Source organism: Callithrix jacchus, chromosome 1 (genome assembly GCF_049354715.1).
Source record: "Callithrix jacchus isolate 240 chromosome 1, calJac240_pri, whole genome shotgun sequence".
Taxonomy (NCBI): domain Eukaryota; kingdom Metazoa; phylum Chordata; class Mammalia; order Primates; family Cebidae; genus Callithrix; species Callithrix jacchus.
The window spans coordinates 105,903,509-105,929,445 of NC_133502.1; the positions used below are offsets into that span (position 1 = coordinate 105,903,509).

At 49.1% G+C, this 25,937-nt stretch overlaps 3 protein-coding genes across 28 annotated transcripts in view; 2 read left to right on the top strand and 1 right to left on the bottom strand.

The window, feature by feature from the left end:
- Positions 1 to 18,482, bottom strand: part of LOC100894345 (dedicator of cytokinesis protein 8) — a 56,903-nt gene extending 38,421 nt beyond the window's left edge. For 16 of the 18 annotated variants that reach the window (XM_078367900.1, XM_078367918.1, XM_078367902.1 and 13 more), the window contains exons 1-4: positions 18,276 to 18,482; positions 17,711 to 17,944; positions 16,083 to 16,226; positions 2,712 to 2,767 (exon numbers count right to left, since the gene is read on the bottom strand). In XM_078367900.1, coding sequence (XP_078224026.1) covers positions 2,712 to 2,767; positions 16,083 to 16,226; positions 17,711 to 17,738 — 228 coding nt within the window. In that variant the 5' untranslated portion in view covers positions 17,739 to 17,944; positions 18,276 to 18,482. Of the gene's footprint in view, positions 1 to 2,711; positions 2,768 to 6,611; positions 6,794 to 7,087; positions 7,183 to 16,082; positions 16,228 to 17,710; positions 17,945 to 18,275 lie in introns of those variants that run through there. The other 2 variants (XM_078367907.1, XM_078367906.1) reach the window with 2 other exon arrangements.
- Positions 165 to 6,458, top strand: LOC100387376 (spermatogenesis-associated protein 31A3-like). 2 transcript variants are annotated; one of them, XM_054255497.2, is made up of 5 exons: positions 165 to 408; positions 1,477 to 1,546; positions 2,104 to 2,164; positions 2,751 to 2,812; positions 3,110 to 6,458. In XM_054255497.2, exons 1-5 carry the CDS (start codon positions 178 to 180, stop codon positions 6,304 to 6,306), a joined length of 3,621 nt encoding a protein of 1,206 aa, XP_054111472.1. In that variant the 5' UTR covers positions 165 to 177; the 3' UTR covers positions 6,307 to 6,458. The 2 variants fall into 2 exon arrangements, with proteins under 2 accessions (XP_054111472.1, XP_054111463.1); XM_054255488.2 differs by having other exon boundaries at positions 2,751 to 6,458.
- Positions 18,483 to 18,555: 73 nt separating the features above from the next.
- LOC128928059 (putative COBW domain-containing protein 7) overlaps positions 18,556 to 25,937 on the top strand; it is a 54,757-nt gene continuing 47,375 nt past the window's right edge. For 2 of the 8 annotated variants that reach the window (XR_013533407.1, XM_078367862.1), the window contains exons 1-4: positions 18,556 to 18,922; positions 22,691 to 22,777; positions 24,596 to 24,692; positions 25,804 to 25,895. Coding sequence is in view for 4 of the 8 variants with exons in the window: in XM_078367862.1 (XP_078223988.1) it covers positions 18,571 to 18,922; positions 22,691 to 22,777; positions 24,596 to 24,692; positions 25,804 to 25,895 (628 nt within the window). In the remaining 4 variants the exon portion in view is untranslated. Of the gene's footprint in view, positions 18,923 to 19,547; positions 19,915 to 22,690; positions 22,778 to 24,595; positions 24,693 to 25,803; positions 25,896 to 25,937 lie in introns of those variants that run through there. The other 6 variants (XM_078367881.1, XM_078367882.1, XM_078367863.1 and 3 more) reach the window with 4 other exon arrangements.

A 25,937-nucleotide genomic window follows, 5' to 3' on the forward strand; every position in this document is an offset into this window, starting at 1 on the left:
TAGCTGAGTTCTGTGACTGCCAAAACTTAGTGGGAAGGAGGAATCTGGAAGGTGGGAGGGTAGAGGGTGCTTCAGCCTCCCCAGCTCACTACCCCTCCCCCATCAGGGGCCCTTTGTGATGTGAAGGCCCCAGCTCTGTGACACAGGCCTGGGCCCCAGTCCCTAGTCTGCAAGGGAATGCCCAGAGCTCAGTTGCTTGAAGGCAGCATACCTATTCAGATGGCGAATATTCCGATTCCTCTAAAATTTCTTAGTGATTTGTGGGTAAACACCCCCAGCTTTACACCATGGGTATTGGATATCTTCCTAACCCTGGTATTTGTCGTGGAGTTATATTTCCTATTAGCCCCCTGCCTCTCTTACTTCCATCATGATCCACCCTCACCATCGCCGGGGGAGGAGAGAATGGTAAGGAGCCCTCAGGCCAGACCCACACAGCACAATTCTCTCCTTTCTTTCTATTATTAGTTCTACTTTTCCAAATCCAGTGGAGAGACTTCCGCAATGGGAAGTGTCAGGAGAGACCAGAACATGGTCCTTCCAGGGAGAGGCAGAGCAGCCACGGGTTGGTCGGGACTGGGATTTCCATCCCAAGCTCTAAGTGCATCTGTGGGGGAGGAGCACAGGAGGCGTCAGGGCAAAACCAAACCCCTGGGCTCAGTGGTGAGGACCAGTCAGGACATGGGGGAGGTCTCTGTGGAGGGTGCTCATAAGCCTCTTCCTGGGGCAGGTGGCTAGGGACCCAGCCTCGTCTGTCGGGTGATCTGGGGGCTGTGCTGAGCCTCTGAGGGCCTCCCACCTGGGCCTGGAGTCTCCTCTGATCTGAAAAGCAGAATCCTGACAGCTCGGGTGTGCCCGCGGGCCTGAGCCTGGGTGTTCGTCGAGTAGAGAAGCACCTCTACCGTTACTTACATTATATTATATATTATACATTATGTATATTATAGTTTATATATATAATATATATATTTCCTCATATAGTAAATCCCTCTTTGTGGTGGGTTTTATTGTTTGTTTTTTGAGACGTAGTCTCACTCCTGTTGACCTGGCTGGAGTGCAATGGCAATCTCGGCTCCCTGAAGCCTCTGCTTCCCAGGTTCAAGCAGTTCTCCTGCCTCAGCCTCCGGAGTAGCTGGGATTACAGGCACACGCCACACCGCCCGGCTAATTTTTGTTATTTTTAGTAGAGACAGGGTTTCGCTATGCTGGTGAGGCTGGTCTCAAACTTCTGATCTCAGGTGATCCACCCTTCTTGGCTTCCCCAAATGCTTGGATTATAGGCGTCAGCCACCGCGTCTGGCCCCCTCTTCGTGTTTTTCTAAGAAAAGGAGTTTGTCATCCACTTAAACATGAGTGGGAAGAAGCACACTGCTCTCTGAGCAAGACCAGAGAGCTGTGCAATTCGTGAGTGCCGCGGCTGGACTGGGGCGGAGAGCGAGAGCTGGTCTCAGCCCCTCGCCCTTTCTTGTCTCCCAGGGTCACCTTCTCTCCCAGGGTCAGCGGAGGGGGAGGCCCAAAGGCAGGAAGAAAAACTGCAGTCTGAAAGGTAAGGCTCTGCCGGGGCACACTAGAGTTCATTTGATCTCATCTGTCCCTGGAAAGTAGCGACTCTGTCTGAGGAAGTCAATTGAAGAAGCCTGAGGTGGGGGCTCCTAGGAAGGAAATCAGAACCCCGGGTCCCTCTGAGATTCCATGCTGCCATGAAACCATGGTGGGCCAAGGACTGGGTGTTCCCCAGCTGGGCACAGTGTAGGGGGAGGAGACCAATGCCTGTCTGAATCAGGAGAGGGTGAGGGGGCTATGGACAGCTGTTCAACTCTGTTAAGGCTGATTCCTCTTTGAGACCACCCCAGTCCTTTCTCCCCACAAGGCATCTGTGAGAACTATGGGGATGGGGGGTCTGTGTGTGGAAGCCCTTCGTGGACAACAAAGCCTTGCCCTCCGTGCCTCGCTATCACCGTCTAGGCCATGTGGCCTTGGACACAGACATGTGGTTTCCAGGGTCTGACTCCCCATGGTTTTCCCTCAAGAAACAGCCACTCAGCCTCCTGTGAGATCCCAGGCCCCTCTCTCACTGCCCTAACCCGGTCTCCTGATTTCCAGCTTATAGAGACCTCCTGACAGGCCTGGAGCGGCTTCTGGACGTGCTTTCACAACTGGAGCGGTGAGGCACTTCCCCTTCCCTGCATCTTTCTTGCCCAGCTGGGATTCGACCCCAGGGCCTTATGGCAGCCTGGAGCTGACCTGGGATGGGGAGACCAGGGGGACAGAGAATGGGAATAAAACCCTGGAGAAAGGGGTAGGAGAAGAATTGGGGAGTCTGGGTGCAGCGCGGTAGAGGGGCATAGGAGGAAAACTGGAAAGTCTGGGTGTGGGGCGTTGGAGGCGCATAGGAGGAGAATTGGGCAGTCAGTATGTGGGATGGTGGAGGGGCATAGGTCCCGGTGTGTGGGGTGGTGGATGGGCATAGGAGAATTGGGGGGTCTGGGTGTGGGGCAGTGAAGGGGCATAGAATTGGGGGGTCTGGGTGTGGGGCGGTGAAGGGGCATAGGAGGATGGGGGGTCTGGGTGTGGGGCAGTGGAGGGGCATAGAAAGAGAATTGAGGAATCAGGGTGTAGGGCAGTGGAGGGGCATAGGAGAATTGGGGGGTCTGGGTATGGGGCGGTGGAAGGGTCGGGGCCCACATACCCACTCTGCCCTAAGGCCCTACCTGCTCCTGGCTGCAGCTTGTGCCTCCTGTCTCCTGCAGCATCCCGGGGCCGCATCCTGAGAAAAGCAACTTTGGTCAGCTCTCTGGTCCAGATCCCCCAGGTCAGCAGTGCAAAAGGGCGCCTTATGGAGCCTCCCAGTCCCCTAAGGAGCTGATTGAAGATGCCGCTCCCGTGCTTTCCCCATTAGCTTCCCCGGATCCTCAAACCCAGCATCCTTTGCCTCTGGTCTCCACCCCATCACCAGGCCCAATGGCTACCTCAGTCTCCCCTCTGAGTGCCTCCCAACCACCAGAGCCTTCCCTTCCCCTGGAACACCCCTCACCCGAGCCACTTGCGCTTTTCCCTAACCGACCACACACCCCTGATCCTCTGGCCTGCTCTCTGCCTCCTCTAAAAGGCTTCATTGCTCCTCCCCTGCGGGAATCCACTCTGACAATTCCATCTCACTGTGAATCAGTGGCGCTTCCACTGGGAACCATCCATCAAAGCTCATCTCCGTGTGAGAATTTGGTGACTTCTGGCCCAGCCATCTCAGGCCTTGGCGGCTCAAGCAGTCATGTCTCTGTGCCTGCATTCTGGTGTCAGGAAACTACCAGAACCCGGTGCGTCTCCAACCCATCAGTCCAGCAAGATCAGCTTTCCGGCCACCCACCAGAAACCTCGTCCTCGGGAGACCCCACAAACAGTCAGATGGAAGCTGAAAGCCCCTTTTTGCTCAGCTCTGATGGCCAGAATGTCATGGGAATGCAAGTCACAGAAAGAGCCAGGATCAACGTTGGGGAGGAAAGAGAAAAAGATGGATCATTTCCAAAACAAACGAACACGGAAAAGCACTTGAATTCTTTGGAAAATTTGGTGAAATCATTGAATGCTGAGCAGGACACCACAACCCTAAAACCTGTCTGGGACATGGAATACTTGAAACAATCGTCCAGTCCTCAGAAGCTCTCGGATCCTGGAATCCTGAAGGAACATTTTCAGAAGAATTATAGGCAGTTTTTCTGGGGCATCCCCTCTCGGCACAGCGAATCCTTGGAGGCTAATGCCTGGGTGTCTGAGAGATCTTATATTTTACAGTCTCCTCCTTTCTTGTTCAATGGCATTCCCAATGTCCGCCTGGTTCAAACAGAGACTACAATGTCTCCACTGCTTTACCAGGCCCAGCACCTGTCCCATCTGAGGCCTGAGTCCCAACCCTTTATTTCACCCACACCCCAATTCCAGCTCTCACACATGGCTCAGGCAGAGGTTGAGGACCATCTTCAATCCTCTTTCCCAGTCCAGTCTCCTGCTTTTGCATCCCCGATTAATAATTCTAGAGTAGCTTGCCCTGCGTCGCAGAATAAGAGGCAAGCTCTCACCCTACCTGAAATGCAGCGCCCTGAATGGTCTTCTAAACAACTAGAACGTGGGTTGGCTTTACCCTCTGGGGCCCAAAAACCTCAGGATGTCTTTAGCGCCTCCACTCCTAACCTTCCCCAGGGCAGCTTGACAGCAATCATTCCTGAGATCTTCCCAGTCAGTCCTGAACTCCGGAGCAACCTGGGAACGACCCAAGAGTCTCCGGATCTGATGCAGCCTCAGGAGAACTTGCCGGGGACAAATCAGGCCAAGGGCAAACTCAGACCCTTGCAGTTCTCCGAGTCCACGGGCGAAAGCAGCAAGGGCATACAGAAGGTGACGTTCCCGCTAGAGAGTAATCCGTGCACACCTCTGGGACAAATTCGGGGGCAGACCCCGCAAAATCTAGCCAGGTGCATGGAAAGCTTCCCAGGGAAGGTTCTGGGGGCAGAACCTCAAGTCTCTGAGGAATCAGAAAGAGACTTGAAGATGCCCTTGAGGAGAGACTCGCAAAGTGATTTATTAAGACGCACAGAGACAAATCGTATAGAAAACATCCTGAAAGCCCACGTGGACATGAAGTTCGGCCAGATCAATGAGGGCTTTATCCCCATTCGTGTGCGTCAATCCTGGCTTGCTGTCAACCAGGCTTTTTCCGTGTCCAGCACCCACATGAAGACCAGCAATCTAACACCCCCGAAAAGTGAAAGAGCCAGTGTGAACACATCCCAGGAGCTTTCCTTCCTCGATCCGTGCACTCAACAGGTGCTGGGACACCATATTGTGAGGTTGTGGGCCCAACACAACTGGAGCCTACCCCTCAGGGTCCTCAAGCCCATTAAGCTCTTTAAACTCAAGAAAGTTTCGTCCTTATCCCTAACACAGCTTGCCGGTCCCTCCTCAGCCACCTATGAATCTAAGCCTAGCTCAAAAGTTGAGAAAGCCACATTCCTAAGAGAGTCACCACCGGCAGGTCTGAGAAAGCAGGTGCTGACCAAAGCATCTGTTCAGATGCCAGACAGTCTTCTGGTGTCTTCACCCACATTTACGAAGTTCCAGACGGCCCGACAAGGGATCCCGTCTTGGAATGCCCATGGGCCCTTGAAGCCTCCTCCAGCTGGACAGGAGGGCAGGTGGCCTTCTAAGTCCCTCACATGCAGCCTCACAGGCAGCGCCCAGCAGAGTGGGAGCTTAGGAGCCCAGTCTTCAAGGGCTGGAAAGAGCATGGAGGCAGCGCCACAACCCAGAGTCCCCTTGGGAACCTTGGCAAACCTCCAAGCCACACGTAAGGATGTGAGTGGTTCAGAGGCTCCACGGACCAGTAAAGGCTCTCAACTCCCTAACTCAGAGACCCAGCCTCAAGTCTGTGGCGCTGTTGTGCTCCCTCCAGATGGTTTTACTGACATTCCCCTTGCTACAGAGAGTTTGGCTTCTCAAGTGCCCCACGGCCGTCTCCAGAGCATGGCTACAGGGAACATGCAGGCTTCCCGGGAGCTAAGTGACCTTATGGCAGCCAGAAGGAGAAACCTGGGGTACAAGGAGCCCAAGGACCCGAAATGTCAAGGCTCATGCAAGAGCCAGAGCCGGATGTTTACCCCTACTCACAATAGTGAGAACCCAGCGAAGCCCAACTTAGAAAAACGTGAAGTAAGGTTTAAAGAACTGAGGACTCCCCAGCTCACCCCAGTCAGGAAAACAGAAAAAACTCATCAGGATGAAGGCCTCCGGCTGCTGCCATCAAAGAAACAGCCTCCTTCAATATGCAACTTCGGAGAAAACATCAAACAATTGTTTCAGCAGGTCTTTTCAGTGAGAAAAAGCAAGCCAGTACCAGTCACTGCCAAGAGCCAGAAAATAGTGAAGAACAGATCACATGTGTACAGCAGCTGTGCTGAAGCTAAGGGGCTCACGGCAGCAGCTGGACACATGCTGGAGAAAAAAACGACACTTTGCCGTGAGCATCGTGCCTCTGACATAAATCAGCACAAACAGGAGTTCCAAGCCCCAGTCTGTGGGTTTCCCTGCAACTGCAGGCACCTCTTCCACCCGGAACACAGCAGAATGCTGGGCTATGCAGCCAGCAGTCAACAAGCCACTCTCAAGAGCCAGAGTTACCCCAACACAGAGAAGCATATCAGACATCAACAGTCCTTGAAAAGTGTCCGGCGCAACAACGAGCAACGGGGCCAGGACAGCCCCAACTCTTGCTCCCCAAGAAGGCTGTCTCCCAGAAGGTCAAGTAGTCTTCTGTGAAGACACAGAACTTTTAATATTCCAAAATAAATAAATATCTCCCTTTTTTCCCCCATAAAAGGATAATGGCTTTTATTTGTGTCGTGCTTGGTGTGGGCTTGTTTTCTAGAAGTGACAGGACATGGAGGGATTCTGAGAGTGGTGTTGTAAGCCCACCTTCATCCTGAGTTCCTTCACTGAAGCTTAGGTTTCCATAATACTGTCTTTACACAAACAACAAAAAATTCTAAAAACAAGATGAGAACACCTACAAAGATCCCACTCAGAGATGTGGTTCAAACCCATCTTTCTACTACTTACTCTACCTCAAACTTTATGCAGCTGTAGGAAGAAGGTTTGCAGAGAAGTCATAGGACTGAATATCTCCAAGCAGGCTCCAGGAACTGCCATGGTCAAGTAGCTTCATGTGTCACAAAATAGTGGAAGCTCAGGTGGGAGAGTGTGGGCGCTGAGTTCAGAAGCCAGGGAAGTCTTGACCCTGGATATCCTGGGGGAGAGTAGATAACGCCTGCCCTTGGGAAGCCCCGTTTCTCCCGTGAAAAGGCTGGGATGGAGATGGGCCCCCTTAGCTCAGCCTAAATACAAAGCACAGAGTCCCCATCCCACTGCCTCTCCCTTTCTTGCACTCTGGAGTGAGGGTGGGGACAAACCTTCCAGCACTGTGGATGTAAAATGGGGGGTGGGGAGAGGCCTTCACGGAGGCTGCTGAGGACTGTGAGCTCCCCTGCCCGAAATGAGTGAATGACCCTGCTCCTGGGTCACCTGCCTTTGTCTGTCTCACCTATGAGTGTATCAGCTTCAGAGAAGTAGTTCTGGGTGAATGGGGCAGGGCATGCTTGTGTGCGCAGAGGCTTCCGACGGTGGGACTCTGTAGAACTACAGCGGGAAGCAGACAAAGAATTGAAAAAATGGCAAAGTGGTGTGAGGCCTCCGTAGGCGGTGCCATGACGTGGGAGCCTCTGACATTCCAACCCCTTCCACAGTCATAGAGGGGCCTATGGCTCATCCTGGCCACCACCCCCGCACCCCAGGGTCTTTCCCTGTTCCAGCTCCCAGACCACAGACCTAAAAACACATTTACCCCCAACACAGAGGGTCAGACCAGTGGGAAGGCAAAGTGAATAAGGGAAGATGAATTTCTTAACATCTTTAATAAGCTTGCACATAGCAACCTATTGAATTTCTTTTTTTTTTTCTTTTTTGAGATAGAGACAGAGTTTCACTCTTTTGCCCAGGCTGGAGTACAGTGATATAATCTCGGTTCACTGCAACCTCCAACCCCTGGGTTCAAGTGATTCTACTGCCTCAGTTTCCCAAGTAGCTGAGCTTATAGGCACCCACCACCCCACCTGGCTAATTTTTTACATTTTTAATAGAGATGTGGCTTTGCCAGGTTTGCCAGGCTGGTCTCAAACTCCTGACCTCCAGTGATCTACCAGCCTTGGCCTCCCAAAGTGCTAGGATTACAGGTATGAGCCACCACACCTGGCCTACCTATCAAATATTTAGAAGGATGTGTTGATGATAGGTGAGAAAGCAAGGACTAGAAAACCCCAGGCATGACTCAGGAGTCTGGTGACCATTAAGATACACATAGACCCAGGACTGCCCCCAGGGGAGAGGTGGTGACTTAGAAGGACCCCAGCAGCTGAGCTGGGGTCACGCAGCAAATCTCCCCTGGCTCCTGAGGTCCTTTCTTGCCCCACAGACCAGCAGGATAAGAGGCAGGCAGGCAGGCAGGATTTTAACACACAAGGCAGCTGGAAGTGACCTGTCCAGAATGGGCAGGGGGTGGGCAGGGCAGGAGCCATCCCCGCTCTGTCTCCCTCTGCTTTCAGCACAGCTTCCTCCTCTCTGGGCCCTCTCCCTATGGGAAAGGAGGAGTTCCCCACAAATCAGGGAGAGGAGTGGGAGGTCTCTAGAGGGAGTTTCCCTGCCTTGTGCACATACAGGCACGCAGGAGGCCCAGTTCCGGGGGCCTCGTTTCCATGGTGGAGAGGACCATGCCAGGCGATGCCACTGATTTAGATGAAAATGGAAATGGCCCTGCCCCCAGCATGTGGGACTGGTTGGTACTTGGGGTAAAGGGGAAAGTAAGTAACAGTCCCCAGCATGTGGCCTGTCCTAGGGCCAGGTCTGTCTGGGGCCCAGATGACTGAGGCAGCCTCCAAGGTGGACCCAGCAGTGACAGCAGAGCCAGGACCAACAGGAGGGGCTGAAACCTGGAGCAGAGATCAGCTCCGGTCCCCCTGGGGAGCTCAGGAGACAGAGTAACAGAGCTGGGACCCTGACTGCTAAGGATGGGCCATGCCTGGCTGCTTGCTGCTGGGTTTCCTCAGGAAACCGATAGACGAGTTCTGGGACGTGGAGGAGCTGGACGTGTGGACTCCACGGCTCAGGCCAGGAGAAGCGCCACGGGAAACGCTGGCCGACCAACAAGAACATAGGAAGGCACAAGCCCTTACCCCTCCACTACTCAGTCTCCTGTGGGGTGCAGCGAGGCCAGCAGTGGAGACCACAGAGACCTCCCACAGAAACCTCACAGAGACATCTCGTACAGAGAGCCCACTGGGACCACTCACTGCCACAGAGAGAGACACACTGCGGCCTCCAGAGACCCCACAGAGCTCTCAGAGACCTCATGGTGCTCCACAGAGACACAGCACTGAGATTCCCAGAGTCCTCACACAAACCCCTTCAGAGAATCCCACAGGGACCACACTGAGAGACTTCATTCAGTCCCACAGAGACCTCCTGCAAATTTCAGAAACCTTGGTTCTCACACAGAGGCCTCACACCTGACAAAGGCCTCAGAGACTTTACACAGAATCATAAAATGGAACTCATGCAAAGACTCATGCGGCTCACCTCGTGGTCTGCCTGCCTCAGCCTCCCAAAGTGCTGGGATTACAGGCGTGAGTCACCTCGCCCAGCCTCTCTTTTATTTTTAAGTTGGAGTCTTGCTCTTTCACTCAGGCTGGAATGCAGTGGCATGATCTCAGCTCACTGCAATCTCCAACTCCCAGGTTCAAGTCATTCTCCTGCCTCAGCCTCCCTGGTAGCTGGGATACAGGTATGCACCACCACGTGGGCCAAGCTAATTTTTGGTATTTTTAATAGAGATGGGTTTTTACCATGTTGGCCAGGCTGGTCTCAAACTCCTGACCTCAAGTGATTCACCCGCCTTGGCCTCCCAAGGTACTGGGATTATAGGCATGAACCACCGCACCCAGACTGGTCCTATAATTCTCTCTGGGCACCCTGGCCCTGTGAGGTGGAAAAGGACAGGCGGGGCCAGGCCCCGAGCAGCCCCTGATGGGTGTTGAGTGAATGAGTAGGGGTGAGGAGGGGAGGCTGGGGAAGGCACCCAGCATGTGCTCCTCCCACCCCCCAGCCTTGTCAGGCCTCCATGACCTGCTGAGCTCTTGCATGGTGGTCCTTTCCCACTTACAGCTCACTGACTTAAACTAGGTCCCAGCTGATGGCCCGGCAGAAGTGTCCTCTCTATTCTTACCCAGTATGACCTAGATGGCAGCCAATAAGCACATGGAATGAGCATAGCCCTGAGGGGTCAAAAGTGTGTGAGAAAGAAAGGGAGGGAGGGAGGGAGGGAGGGGACAATAAATGACTGCACATACAAAGGAATGAGTGAATGAATGCCCAACCCAAGACATGAGTGAATGAATGCACACACAAAGGAATGAATGAATACGCACACCAAAGAATGAATAAATGAATGAATGAATGTACACACATGAATTAATACACACAAAGGGAAAGAGCCAATGTATGAACATACCACTTGTGGGGCGTGAAGAGGCCTGAAGAGAACCCAAGTTGATGGGGCCCCACATTGCGTCCTTGCTGCTGAGGGACCTGGACATGCCGGTGCATGGGAGAAGGGCTTCGGCTTGGGGTGAATTGGCTCACAGGTGATTCATCAAGTGTCACAAGTAACCCCGAGCAGCAGGCTTCCCTTCCCGAGCTTTAGCCCCAGCAGATGTAACATGGATTAGAAGACCTCATGGCGCTTTTCTGAAAATTCAGTAGGTGAAACTTGGTGGCTCACGCCTGTAATCCCAACACTTTGGGAGGCCAAGGCGATTAGATCACTTGAGCCCAGGAGTTTGAGACTAGCCTGGGAAACAGTGAGACCCTGTTTTTGTTAAGAAAACAAAAATGAAAATTCAATGGGGTGCCGGGTGTGCCAGTTCTAGAGCTATGACATTTGTTTATTTGGTTCCACCCAAGCCACGTCAAACAACTGAGCCCCCCAGCCAGTAGGCCCGGCCTCTCAGTGTCACACTGGCTGAGGGGTGTGTGCGTCTTTCTCCTTCCTTTAACTGTCCTCATTCTTTCCATCACGTGTGTGTGTGTGTGTGTGTGTGTGTGTGTGTGGTCTTTTCTCTCTCATACACACACACCTGTCAAATCTGCATGCTCTGACACACAGACACACAGTCATACTTCCTTTTAAAAACTTTTTATTTTTAGAGGCACAATCTTGCTCTGTCGCCCAGGCTGGAGTGCAACGGCACAATCACAGATCACTGCAGCCTCGAACTCCTAGGCTCAAGTGATCCTCCTGACTCAGCCTCCTGAGTAGCTGGGACAACAGACATGCATCTCCATGCCTGGCTAAATTTTTTTTTGGTAGAGGTGGGGGTCTTGCTGTGTTGCCCAGTCTTGCACACTCCTGCTTCTGTATGTATGTATGCATGTATGTATGTATCCTCTTTTTTAAAATGATTTCATTGAATCTTTCTTTAAGCACAGACTTTTCTGAAGCTCTGGAGACACCTGGAAGAGGAAGAGAGTGTTCTGGATACCTCCTAGGACCACATTGGCCCTGGGTGCAGGAAAAGCCCAGGCAGGAGAAACAGACCCTGCTGAGGGGTCTCCTCTTTGCCTCCTCCCTGGGTCCCAGCTGGGTGTTCTTGGTTCACTGCTGGCCAGCGTCAGGCAGTGCATGGCCAAGCCCACCGCTATGTCATCATTCCAGGTGGAAGGGGCTTGAAGGCTGCATCATGGAGTGATGGGAACCTGGATTTAGTTGGTATGACCTGAGCTCAGATTTCAGCTTTTCCACATCCTGGCAGCGGGGCCCTCGGGTGGGAATTCCTCCTCCGCAAAATGAGAGCTTGTGAGAATTAAACTGGCCCCGGCATTTAGGAAACAGCCCTGTGATGTAGGTTCATGCTCTCATGACCCAATTACTTCCCAAATACAAAAAATTAGCTAGGAGCGGTGGTGGGCACCTGTAACTCCAGCTACTCAGGAAGCAAAGACAGAAAATTGCTTGAATCCAGGAGGCAAAGGTTGCAGTGAGCTGAGACGGTGCTACTGCATGCCAGCCTAGGCAACAGAGCAAGGCTCTGTCTCACGGAAAAGAAAAAAAGGAAAAAAAAAAAAAAGAAATGGAAGGAGATGAAAAGGAATATATGTAACATAGGCAAGGACTTCATGACTAAAACACCAAAATTGTTGACAACAAAAGTCAAAATAGATAACTGGGACCTAATTAAACTCCAGAGCTTCTGTACAGTAAAAGAAACAATCAACAGAGTGAACCAGCAACCAACAGAATGGGAAAAAATTTTGCAATCTACCCATTTGACAAAGGGCTAATATCCAGAATCTACAAAGAACTAAAACAGACATACAAGTAAAAAGCAAACAAACCCATCCAAAAGTGGAAGATATGGACAGACAATTTTCAAAAGAAGGCATATATGAAGCCAAGAAACATATGAAAAAATTCTCATCGTCACTGATTATTAGAGAAATGCAAATCAAAACCACATTGAGATATCATCTCACGCCAGTCAGAATGGCGATCATTAAAAAATCTGGAGACAACAGATGCTGGAGAGGATGTGGAGAAATAGGAACACTTTAACACTGCTGGTGGGAGTGTAAACTAGGTCAACCATTGTGGAAGACAGTGTGCTGCTTCCTGAAGGACCTAGAAATAGAAATTCCATTTGACCCAGCAATCCCATTACTGAGTAACATACACAGAGGATTATAAACCATTCTATTCTAAGGACACATGCACACATATGTTCATAACGGCGCTGTTTACAATAGCAAATACCTGGAACCAAAACAAATGCCCATCTACGACAAACTGGACAAGAAAAACGTGGCACGTATACACCATGCAATACTAAGCAGCCATTAAGAAATGATGAGTTCATGTCATCTGTGGGGACATGGATGAATCTGGAAACCAGCATTCTCAGCAAACTGACACAGGAACAGAAAATCAAACACTACATGTTCTCACTCATAGGCAGGTGTTGAACAATGAGAACACATAGACACAGGGAGGGGAACATCACACACTGGGGTTTGTTGCGGGGGCCAAGGGAGGGACAGCGGGGGAGGATGGGGAGGTCGGGGAGGGATAACATGGGGAGAAATGCCAGATGTGGGTGATGGGGGGATGGAGGCAGCAAACCACATTCCCATGTGTGTACCTATGCAACAATCCTGTATGATCTGCAAATGTAACCCAGAACCTAAAGTACAATTAAAAAAACAAAAAGATTTGCAAGGAATCAGAAAGCATTTAAATATCCACATGAAGATATTCGTCAGCAACACTGAGACCGCAAAGAAAAGGAAATCAAATCAGTGATATTAAGAATAAATTGGAGAAATCCTCCAAGAATGTAGAGGAAAAGGATAACAGAATGAAAGTGTTGACGACGAGAGCTCTGTGAAACCCAATTTTAAAACTCCAAGATTAATACAATAACATTTTCAGAATAGAGTAAAACAACAAACTAATGAAAAAAACAACAACCAAGGGAACATTTTTTTCTTGACCTTTAGAAAAAACATGTTCTAGAAAAAGAAATCCTCACATAGACATATCCTGGCAGAATATGTATTGAAATGCTAGAAAACTTTAAACCATTCCGGGATCTGAGAAAAGTACTTAGAAATGAATGAAAATTGCCAGGCCCGGTGGCTCACGCCTGTAATCCCAGCACTTTGGGAGGCCGAGGCGGGTGGATCACGAGGTCAAGAGATCGGGACCATCCTGGTCAACATGGTGAAACCCCGTCTCTACTAAAAATACAAAAAATTAGCTGGGAGTGGTGGCGCGTGCCTATAATCCCAGCTACTTAGGAGGCTGAGATAGGAGAATTGCCTGAACCCAGGAGGCAGAGGTTGCAGTGAGCTGAGATCGCGCCATTGCACTCCAGCCTGGGTAACAAGAGCGAAACTCTGTCTCAAAAAAAAAAAGAAATGAATGAAAATCAGGCTGACCCTGGCTTTTCGTCTGTGATAGAAAATTCAGGGAAACACTAGAATACCATCTACATAGTTGAGGGGAAGATTAGAAACCCAAGTAAGCAGACATTTTGGAAACACACTTGCGTAGTCTGACATCTGTGAAAATAACATACTTGGCTGTTTTTGCCTTGAGAGTACATACCACCAATAAGCAGCTAAAGAAAAATATTACTTTAGTTTAACTATTCTGGAAGACAATTCATCAAGGATCTAGAACCAGAAATACCATTTGACTGGGGTCAGTGTGGTGAGAAAGCAGCAGGGGCAAAGGCCCTGGGGTGAGTGTGGGGAGGAGGCAGCAGGGGCAAAGACCCTGGGGGTGGGTGTGGTGAGGAGGCAGCAGAGGCAAAGGCCCTGGAGTGAGTGCGGTGAGGAAGCAGCTGGGGCAAAGGCCCTGGGCTGGGTGCAGTGAGGAGGCCGCTGGGGCTAAGGCCCTGTGGGGGGGGGGGGCGGTGAGGAGGCAGCTGAGGCAAAGGCCCTGTGGGGGCGGGGGGTGGTGAGGAGGCAGCTGAGGCAAAGGCCCTGTGGGGGGGGGGGTGTGGTGAGGAGGCAGCTGAGGCAAAGGCCCTGGGGTGGGTTTCATTAGGAGTCAGCTGGTAAATGTCATCAGCCTGGTGTTCACATGCATGGCTCAGTTCCCCTAGTCAACTCCCTCAGGGGCGTCAAATGTCTCAGCCTTGCATGAGAGATTTCCCGACTTTCTAAACTTGTCAGCCCTCAAGGTTTGTCTTCCTGGGTGGGTTTCTGCTGTGCCTGAGAGGTGGCCCAGGGCCACGTGACAGGGGGAGAAACTAGTCCTGCAGGCCTGGGTTTGCCTACCACTCACTCTGCCTCTCAGTTGCTATGTGACCTGAGGCAAGTTACCAGACCTCTCTGAATATGTTTTCCTAGCGGAGCTTTTGATACATGCCTGGTGTGGGGTGTGCAGTCAGGATATGCTGTTTCCCTGCCACTTTTCAATGTTTCCTCTTCTCAGCCAACATTTAAAACACTTACCACAGGCTGGACGCAGAGGCTCAAGTCTGTAATCCCAGCACTTTGGGAGGCCAAGCAGTAAGTGTCCCACGGGCAACAGATGTGCTGCCTGGGAAGCAATGCTGGAGGCTGTGCCCACTTAGGCAGATGGTCAAGATGAGGAGGGCATCAGTTTAGCCCAGCCACAGACAAAGCTGCTGAGGCTCTGTGGCCTCTGGGCCTGCCTGGCACAAGATATGGAGGCAGGAGTGAGTGGGCCTCTGTGCTCTGGGCTCACCAAGGATGAAACTGGGGTATGCTGGAGAGCTGACTCCCGACAACTTGGGCTTTGTGTGGAGCAGGTATGGGAGCCCCCCCACCACTTGTCTCCCCATGCCAGTGGTGCAGTGCCCAGAGCCTGCAATCCTCACTCTGTGTGTGGGCCAAGAAAGAATGCACCCTTTGGCTGGTGCACTAGGTGACCTTCAGGCTATCTGGGACCAGCTCTGACAGCCTCTGCTCTGGGATCAGCTGCCGCAGCAACCTACACATGGCATGGGGCAGCAGCAGTGGCATCCCTGGACATTGACCCCAGTAGCATAGAACCCAGGACCGGATACTGCCACAGTCAGCCCACAGGTGCGGGAGGGCAGAAGGCGCTCAGTCACAACTCTGTGGCTGCACAGTGCCCAGCGCCTGCAAACCTGTGCTCTGGGCTAGGCCTAAGAAAAAGTGGACCCTAGGGTGGGATGGTGGTATACTTCCCGACCCCCACACCCTCAGGGAGCAGCCCCACAAGAATCTGCCATGGGCTCAGCCACAGCTGCAACCTGGAAATGGCACAAGTCAGTATCAGTGGCAACCCCTGGCCCTGTCCTCCCCACCAGCAGCAGGAATCCCAAGGCCGGATGTCACCATGGTGCCTAATTTAGGCGGTCGGCAGCGCAGCTACAGGGTGATGGAAACCGGCGCTCAGACTCATCCTGGGTGCTGCAGTGGGACCAGAGCCCGCGACCCCACACTCTGGGCTTGGGCCAAGAAAGCATGGATCTTAGGGTTGGGGGAGGTGCCCTGGGCAACACCCAGGCTGTCTGAGACCAGCCCTGCAGCCTCCCGTGCATACTGCTGCACCTGCCACCTAGAGATGGCATTCAGCAGTGTGGTGGCAACCCCTGATCCTGCCCACTTCCTCCAACAACGCGGACCTAAGGGCCAGGCCCCGCAGCAGGAGTAGGTCTGGAACTGGCCCAGCCCCATCCCAGTGGCTGTGGGGTAACCAGCACCTGCGACCAGTACCCTGGACCAGGGACAAAAAGGAACAGAAACCAGCACTGTCACCCTATAGCTCAACTGTAGCTGCCACCTGCACACGGCGCATCAGAAGCGGTGGCAACCCCAGCTCTGCCTGCCATAAACAGCAGTGGGGGACCTAGGGACCAAGGCTGCCTCAGAGGCTGCCACCTGGCCACCTCTGCACCCGTCCCTGCCCTGGTGGCAGCCAGCCACGCTCCTACCTCTCTGGCGTTCTGCAGTCTCCATCGCTGCCACCAACTGCAGCGAGGCGAGCCATGGTGCCACAGGCTCCAGCCTCCAGCATGCAGCAGATAGCTCTTCCTTCTCGTAGCATGGAGCAGCTGAGCAGGCAAAGCCAGAAAAGCCTAGAACGGGACACAAGAGAATGGTAGCATTAGACCCCCACCTTGTCATGCTGGCCACTGGGTGGCATGGGACAGTTTCAGTGAAGGCACTCACACCCACCCTCTAAAGGCCACAGCATCTCTTTTTAGCCCAAACTGGCTAGGGAGTAGAGACTGGAGACACCAGGGTGCCTGGGCTTCCCACTCCATAGGAACCACTGGGACCACCCAGGCTGTGCTCGGGAAGCAGGAGTAGCAGAAACTTAGCCCCAGACAGCCCTCCTCACCCATGTGCTGGTTCACATTCCTGAGACCTCCACCCACAGGGCCCTGTCACCCCATGGTCTCTGCTACAGAAATGTGTGCCCGCCACACAGCAGCAGATGGCCCTTTAGAGTCTAGAGTCTGGGGAGAGGAGGACCACTCCTCCCTCAGAGATCACCGCTGTCACTGAAACCTCCATCACCTGCCACCGGCAGTGTAGCCCCAGGATAGCGCCAACACCCCATCCCCCACCACCGGCAGTGTAGCACGTCATGGCAGCCCCTAACCTGCCCCTGCCTTAGACACTGCAGCACTCCATGGCACCCGCAAACCACCCCCCTACCATTGGCAGCACCCCAACAGGCTCCCTGGGGTGGGCAGTGTAGCCACAGATAGCGTCCCCAAGCAGACCCCCACCACAGGCAGTGATGCCCCCATATGGCACCCAAACCACCCCCTACTGCGGGCGCTGCAACCCTGAATAGTGACTGCCCTAACTCACTGCCCGTCGGGAACAGTGCGGCCCTGGATAGCGCCCCCAACCAACTCCCTGCCTTGGGCAGTGCAGCCACCGATAGCACTCCAAACTCCCTCTCCACCTTGGGAAGTACCCCATGGCTAGCTCGGGTAACCCCTGATAGCGCACCCAACCTGCCCCTGCCACAATCCACGCAGCGTGGAATAGCACACTCACCTGCTCTTTACCAGGCAGCGCAGATCCCTGAGAGCACCTGGCCCACCCGCCGCCTCCCCACCACTCAGGCTGTGCATACGGCCCCAAGAGTGCCCCCACCAACCCTCTACCCCACTCCACAGGCAGTCCAACCCTATGTAGCTCTCCCAACAAGCCCCCCAACCTCTGTCTCAGTGTAGTCCCCATGACGCCTTTAACACCACCCCTCCCCCCCACCAGCAGTGTAGCACCCCCAAACCATCCTCCACCGCCAGCATTGCAGCCCCAGACAGTGCCCCCAACCCACTCCCCATGTGGGCGATGCAGCCTTGGATAGTGCCCCCAACCAGCTCCCAGACACAGGCAATGATGTCGCGGATCTTACACCCGCCCCCCCCCCGCCACTGGGGGCGACGTAATACCTGACAGCACCCCAAACCATCCCTCGCCGCTGGCAGTGTTGCACCCCATAGTGCCACCAACCCATCCCAGACAAAGCAGAGAGCCGCGGAGAAGGAGCAGGGAGGTCTGGAGGATTCCGTGTGGGGTACAAGTCCTCGCCACTTACCGCAGAGACCTGTCTCGTCCTCCACCATCACATTGAAGCCACCACGGCTTCTCCAAAGAAACTCGCTCTGATCGCGCCGCCGCCGCCGCTTAAGCCGACTTCCCTCCGGCCGGGCTGGGGCCGCCGTCGCCGCCGCTGACTTCCCTGTGGCCGGGCTGGGCTGACCCGGGCCGCCGCCACCGACGCCGCCGCCTTCTCGAGGGCCAAGTTAGTATTGCGCCACTGCGCTCCGGCCTAGGCAACAGGACGAAGCCCGGTCTTAAAAAATGTTTTAAAAATTAATAATAAACATTTTAAAAAAAAGGACACTGCCCGGGCTCAGCCTTCGCCTCGGGAGAGAGCTCGGCAGGCGCGCTTCCTCCTCCTTCCGCCTCCCCTCCGCTGTCCTCATGGGTCCCCTCCCTGCCCCACTCCCCTAACCCCGGGCTCCCAAGCCCACTGATCTTTAACCTCCTCTGGGCCTCCAATCCCCGGGCCCCCAGGGGAAGGAGCCTGCGAGGCGGCCGGGGCTCCCCCACTCCCTCCGCCGGGCCTCCGCGCGCCTCCAGGCCCTGCCCCGAGTTACCGCAGCAGCAGCCGCTACCACTGCTCCTGGAAGCACCCGCGCCGGTCGTCGGAGAAGTCGGCGCGGAAGCTCCAGAGTCCGTCCAACTCCTTGCGCTCCCGCGACGGGCTCTCCCGGGGTTACAGCATCTCGCCCTGCAGCGACAGCGTGCAACTACACATCAGCCGTGCAAGGCACCGCCGGCCCTGAAGCCAGGCTACCCGCTCTGCCGCTCGGCTTCCGGCTGCGGTAATTAATAGAAGCGCGGGAGGTGGCCGGCGGGCGTGTCGCTTGACGTACTGAGGCCGTCGGCGCCATGTTTGTTGAGGGCAAGTGCCAGGTCTGGAGGGGAGGCGAAGCCGGGCGCTACTGGGTGGGGCCAAGGGCTGGGAACCCCGGCCTAGGCCTTTGGCGAAGTTGGACCCTCACATGCAGCCCCTGTCAAGAAGGGCGAGATCTTCTCCCCGCTACCGCCCAGGCTGGACGATCCAGGGCGGCTGGCCAGGACAGAACCCCTGAAATCTGGGATTCCCCAGTTTCGTCAAGGAGCACCTCCGCTCGCTTTCCCCAGCACTACTCCTCCGAACAGACCCCAGCGGAACCTCTTCCATGCCTGCCGGGTGCAGCGGTGACTCTCGCCTGTAATCCCAGAACTTTGGAAGGCAGAGGTTGGTGGATCACTTGAGGCCAGTCTGGCCAACATGCCGAAAACCGATCTCCACTTAAAAAAAAAAAAAAATTAGATGGGCATGGTGTTGCATGCCTGTAATCTCAGCTACTCGCGAGGCTGAGGTCAGAGAATCACTTGAACCAGGGAGGCGGAGGTTGCAGTGAGCTGAGATGTCACCATTGCACTCCAGCCAGGGCGACAAAAGCGAAACGCCATTTTTTGTTTGTTTGTTTGTTTGTTTTTTCTGAGACGGAGTCTTCCCCGTCACCCAGGCTGGAGTGCAATGGTGCAATCTGCTCACTGCAACCTCTATCTTCGAGTTCAAGCAATTCTCCTGCCTCAGCCTGCCAAGTAGCTGGGATTACAGGCCCGAGCCACCACGCCCGGCTGATTTATTGTATCTTTTGTAGTGGCACCTGCAGACAGGCTCAAGGCTCCCTAAGGACCCTGTGCAGCGTAGCTCAGGTTCACAGAACACGACCAGGGGCGTGTCTAGCGTCCGTCGGGGAGAGCCCACCTCCTAGGGGGCGTGGCTAAGAGACTAGGCGGTTCTCGTTGGGAGCCCGGGTAATCTGGGTGGGATCAGGAGGAGCTGGCGTCGCGATGTGATGACGTCAGTCCCTGGCCTGGCCTGATGTGGCGCGCTGGGCGTTCGCGGCTGTTCGGCGTGTAGGTCCCAGCCGTTCAGCTGAGGTAGGGACTTGGTGTGGGCCGGAATGTTACAGGCTGTTGGAGTTGTGGATGAGGAAGAGGATCCTGCGGAGGAGGATTGTCCTGAATTGGTTCCCATTGAGACGAAGCAAAGCGAGGAGGAGGAAAAGTCTGGGCTTGGCGCCAAGATCCCAGTCACAATTATCACCGGGTATTTAGGTAACTAACCATCCCGGTCACAAAATGCCGTGAACTCTCGCGTCCTGGGATTTTGGGGGCTGCCGGTGCCTCTTCTCCTGAGGCATTGGGGCCTCGTGACCAAGAGCAAATTTCTTTGAGGTAGGGGCTGGGTCACTTGCTCCTCGTTTGGGTTTACGTCTCATTTCGGGAGATTCCTTTCAAACAAGACTTTGAACCTCAGACACGCCCCCTAATTATCTCTGTGCGGTCTTACCAAGATATGTTACCATTCTGACGCTCATCTGCTTCATTGAAAATGGAAAAACCTGTCACCTGTGAAACGGGGCTGGAACCACTGAAGGTTTGCCATTAAAGGACGTCCCGTTTGTAAAATTCCCTACACGAATGGGGCGTTCCTCAGTAGATTTCCCCTTCCCCACGAGCCAGAGTCCTCAAGCCAGTTAGCGGGAAGTGCTCCTATCTCAAACACTTTTTGAGGTGTGTTTGCAAACCACTGCGTAGGAAAGTAAGAATAAAATTTCTGTCCTCCAAGACTATTTCTCAAACTACAAAAGTTTAGGAGTGTACCGGGATACTCGAAACCACAAGTTTGTGCACTTGATAGTTTCGTGAAGGGCGGTTTATGCACTTACACTAGAAGCTTGTTACTGGAAAAGTTTGAGAAACGTATTTTTAAACCTTACAGTTAAATAGAAGGGCTAGAATAAATATATGATTGTATTATAAGTGTGGAAAAAGTTAGAAATGTAAATAAAGTGATACTGACTGTTTCAGGAAAATATTTCTAGGTGCTGCTAGGAGGAACTTTTATGTAAAAATAAGAAATCACTGGTGTTTTCTTTCTTTTTATTTTGTGGATTGTAAGTTTATTCCCGTTTTTGCTCAGAAGTAATTTTATAAAGGAATCAATTTTTGGCATTTCCCCGCTTATTGAGAGGCTGCTCTTTTGAGAAGATGAACACATTTCTTGTCTAAAACAATGTATTTCAAAGCTGCCCCTCGGGCCTTTTCCATGTTGCTCACTGGTAGGTCAGGAGATCATTGGAGAAAATGATCTGAAGCTCAGGAGTGAGGACGGATGTCAGTTACCTTGCTGCCGAATCTAGGGATAGTTTCACTCCTTATCCCTGATCATTTTCCCTTTTGAAACACTGTCCCGTTGGCTTCTATTACATTTTTCTTTTGATTTTTCCACCTGCTTCTCTGGCTTCATTTTAAGGCTCCCCCGCTCCTACCCGCTTTGTTTATGTTTAGCTACACACCTGTGTAATTTCTGTTTTGATATTCTACAACTTAACATGTCTAAAACTTCTCCATTACCGTTCCCCCAAATCCTGCTCCTGTGATTTCCAACCACTTGGAATACTCTAAAAGCCGCCTAACTAACTGGAGTCTTGCTGCCCTTTAATTTATTTGTTGCGTGTTAGCCTAAATGGTCTTTATAAATGTCAATTCGATTGTGTCACACCCTTCAGTGGCATCCATATGGGTTAAAGTTCAAATTCCTTAACATGAATTACAAGGACCAGTGGGATCTGGATCTTGCCAAGCTTTCCAGCTGGCGAAAATGGCCCTGTACAATGAACTAATGTTACTTCAAAGGTGCCAAGTATTTTAGCCCTTTGGAATAGGTACTTTTTTTTTTTACTGTTAATCCTCTGGCTAGATGTCCCTCTGAGGTTCTCCATAGCATTTTGTACAACTATTTAATGTGCCATCCTGTGACATAATTGCCTCCTTATTTACTGAATTCCCCTCCTTCCCTTGATATTTCTAAGCTCCATGAAGGCAGAGACTGTCTTTCTCACTTTTTCAACAAGGCCCAGCATAAATCTGTTGCACAGTAGAAACCTTCGAATGAATGAACTGTCTTAAAGTGTTTTTCTTCATAATATGGTTAAAAAGCCCTAGTAAATCTGTTAGAAGGTTTCTTACATTCACTGTTTCATTTCAGTTTTCACATCACTGCCCTGTGAAACACTCACGTTCAGGGCCTCTGTCTCAGGCTTGGACTGGTTTTAAGATTTTTCTCATTGCCCTGTCTCCTTAAGTCTCTCTCTTCCATTCTATGCTTCACACTCTTGTGATGTTGAGCTTCCTAAAGTACTCTAAATATAAGCCTTCATCTCTTAAAAAGTTTTGAAAGGAATATGGCATAAAAAGATATTAATATCCTGATACTCCGTAAAATCTTCCTAGTTATACACTAGAAAACTTAATGTATTTCCGAAGATACGTATAACCTACACGTAAAAGTTTTTAGCAGAACTGTAATAGTAAAATACTGGAAACAAATGAAATGTCCAAGAAAAAAGATAAAGAAATGATACAGTCTTACAGTTGAACTACAATATTATGCAGTTAGGTTTTCTTTCTTTCCTCTATGAACTTTAGTGTATATGGTTCACAGGACAATTATTTTTCTTCTACATGAGATTAATATATTAGTTTCATATGCCACCTGCTGGGTAAAGTTGGTATAGTCTTACGAATTTATCTTTACCGAATATTCTGTCCATTGTTGACACTACCTGCCTCTATTCCCCATTTCATAAAACTTTTATAGATTGTTTAAAGCATACTAAAAGTAGCCCTATAGTCAGCCTGAATTTGTGTCTTGTTAATGTTGAAATAAAAGGTCATTATGTGTAAATTTTAGGAAAGATTAGGTTAAAGAAACTGTGTTTCAACTTGTAAGAGTATTTGTAAATATTTATAAAATATGTCTATATATAGCATTTTGCAATAGGTTTCAAAGGCTGCTTTAATCTTATTCTCTAGTATGTTTATACTATAGTTTAATATATGAAAAATAACATGTAAATTCTCAAAAAACATTAGGATTTTTTTATATCTTTTTTGTGTCTTTAAAATTATTTTGAATTTTTTTATTTACAACAAATATGTTTTATAGGTGCTGGGAAGACAACACTTCTGAACTATATTTTGACGGAGCAACATAGTAAAAGAGTAGCAGTCATTTTAAATGAATTTGGGGAAGGTAAGTAAAGTTCAACAAATGTCACGTGGCAAGATTTTATGTGACTGTTTATTCCTCTGGTGAATTGATATTCCATATTTAAAAATGAAAATGCAAGATATCGATGTGGATAGGTTTGGAAAAATTAATTTCTGTTAAGATTTATATGAGTTGAGATACTGAAATCAGTTTTCATAAAATTTTATTTTGTATAACTTTGGAATTCATATTGACAGAATTAAACTAGATTTTTACATGAAATAAATGACTCCAGAATAAAAATCTAGACATATGAAGAAACTTTGTTTTAGAAACTAGAAAGGTACTTTTGTATGAACTCTATTACTTATTGCAACTCATGAAAAATATTTGAAAATGCTTCAGTTATGTTTACTTTTTTTTAACATTTGTTATTTGCAGTGCAGTTAAAACCAAAGATTTTTAAAATAAGTTAAACGTATGGTCTTTATCCTCATGTAGCTTAAATTATTTGTGAAAATAAGTGTGCTTGACTTCTCAACTCAACTATTAAGCTGTGGTTAAAAAAATAGTGCTACACACAATACTTTGATTACCTTTATAGGAATTTTTCTTCATAAGTATGAATTGTAGTCAAAGCTCTCTTCTAGCCAAAACCCAGTATCTATTAAACTATTTCTTTTAAAATATACTATTTGTTTCAGTTGTAAAAAGTAAAAGAGCTAGGTTTTGTGAGCAGGATGGGAAGACTGTTACATTCGATTTCTGGTTTTAATAAACTAAAGAGAAAAGTGCTTTTTAGGCAAAAATCCTGGGATTTCTAATAACAGTCCTTTTCTTCCCCCAGCGTCTTATTAAATAGCCTGTTCCCGATTACATTTATTCTTACTATTTTCTTTCTTTTTTCCTGGATCATTTTCACAATTTTACTTTCACGGCATCCTCAATACTTTCCTTCATGTTTCATTAACATTCTCTATACAGTCTGAATGCTGTAGCAGCCCCTTTAGAAGCTCTTTATTAATACCTAGCTGAAATATGATAAAAAATATATGTGTAAAGACACTCAATTTTATGGGTGGCTCGTTTGCTTACTGGACTTTTAGAATTCTTCACCATTTGGTATATTTCTTTATTAGAAGAAAAGTAAAACATTTAAAATAATTATTATATATTACAAGCATTTCAAATATAGTTTATTCTTTCTTAAGTAAGTATTGGTAGAAAACTACGTGAACTTGACTAAAAGTTTAATTTTTAAATGAGCACATGATACCCTGGCCAAAAACCTTTCTCCAAATTAACTAGGATTTTTACTCAGTGGGAATATTTAGCAGTTTGTCTAACAGGAACAATTTAGAAGAGGAACGAAGAGAAAAAAGATAGATAAGGCAATCTCTTAAGATGTTGAAAGGCACGTAAAACCCAATATATAAAACATACCAGTCTATCTAGAAAGTTTACTCTGTACAAGAAAAAAATGCCTTCAAGATAGCTACTTTATTAAGAAATGGGGGTGGCCAAGGAAGAGGCCTAAGGAGGAAGTAGGTATGTTTATCAGTGTAGGGTGTGTCTTTTTAGGGGCTTAAGTCATCTTAAAGCTAAAATAACGTAGTGTACTGTAATTTAGATATCAAGGCTGCATGAATAAAATGAAAGAATGTTATAAAATGAATTTTCTGCTTTAAGATCTCCATTATTGAGTTTCATTCATCTTTGTTTTTTGTTGGCTAGTGGACATAAGGTAAAGAATGCAACAATCTTGCATGTTTTTCACATATACCCCAAAACCTAAAATGCAATTTAAAAAAAAGTCAAATGCAAAAAAAAAAAAAAATGGCTGTTTGTTAATTATTCTAGGAAGTGCGCTGGAGAAATCCTTAGCTGTCAGCCAAGGTGGAGAGCTCTATGAAGAGTGGCTGGAACTTAGAAACGGTTGCCTCTGCTGTTCAGTGAAGTGAGAAATGTGTTTACTATGTACTTGGTTTACTAGAAATGTTTATTGATTGTATTTCCAGTTTTAAGTTTCTTGAGTAATTTAACTGAATTTACAGTTTGCTTCATTGTATTTTCAAACAAATAGAAAATAAACTTATTAGGAAGCATTTTCTTAAAGTGTTTCTTACTCTCTTTTCTATCTGCTCTAATGCTTTGGCCCTTTAATTGAGTTTTTAATGCTTTCGATGTCAGGGCTTATTTAATTATTAATCTCTAGTACATGAAAGTCTCATGTAAAAAATGATTATTCTGAATTTAGTACGTCATTGGTCATATTTCCAAGTATTCAACCTTATAAAAACAAAAATAAATGACTATGTTCCACTAGTTAACTTTCCAAGGACAATGTCTATTTTGTTCACTAGTCTGCCATAGACCCTAGAAGAGTACCCAACACACAGTAGTACTCAAATGTTTGTTGGATGAATTATAAAAATGGCTACTTATATTCTTAATTTTGTATATTCTAGTGAATTAAATCTCTTCAGCATCATTTATTGCCTTAGGTGTTTGACTTTTTGTCAAATGTATTGGCAAGGACAAAATTATAACAGACTTTCTGGAACAACCAAAATGTAATCTATTAAGTAATTTTCTTCACTTTTGATAAAAAAAAATGGGAAATTAAAACCTTGTATCCTAATGAAAAAAAGAATTAAATGGTGTTAATACCAGTGTCCCTTTAGCTATTATATTAAACTACTATAGTTAATAAATTTTATCATTATTTTGGATGTTGATTTTTTTTTTATTTCATAAAGCTATAAAAATAAGATACTGAGTTCGGTCAGATAAAGTTCCCTCTGCTTTTAATTTTAATAAAATTAAAGTAATGTATATGATTTTTTTTTTACCTATTAGAGTGTATGCATTATTGTTTTCTCACTGGTAAATGTGGGACGGACATTTTGTTAGAAGGTTAGAAGCGAGTTAAATTTTCACATTCCTAAGGACACTTTTATCTCTGGTTGTTGAATATATTTTAAATTGTTTATAATAATCACTTCAAAATATTTAGGTAATTTATGTAAATTATTACCTAATGTAAATTATGTTTTGATATTCTCCAGGGACAATGGCCTGAAAGCTATTGAGAATTTGATGCAGAAGAAGGGGAAATTTGATTACATACTGTTAGAGACCACTGGATTAGCAGATCCTGGTAAGAAGTGAGATTATTAATAACCAGAATATAGTTCTGTGA

What these genes read in the sequence shown, in the direction of transcription:
- LOC100387376 (XM_054255488.2), top strand. Translation starts at nt 178, where the DNA reads ATGCCCAGAGCTCAGTTGCTTGAAGGCAGCATACCTATTCAGATGGCG. An exon ending in GAAAAACTGCAGTCTGAAAG is followed by an intron (nt 1,547 to 2,103) that starts GTAAGGCTCTGC and finishes CCTGATTTCCAG; the next exon opens with CTTATAGAGACCTCCTGACA. An exon ending in GTGCTTTCACAACTGGAGCG is followed by an intron (nt 2,165 to 2,750) that starts GTGAGGCACTTC and finishes TGTCTCCTGCAG; the next exon opens with CATCCCGGGGCCGCATCCTG.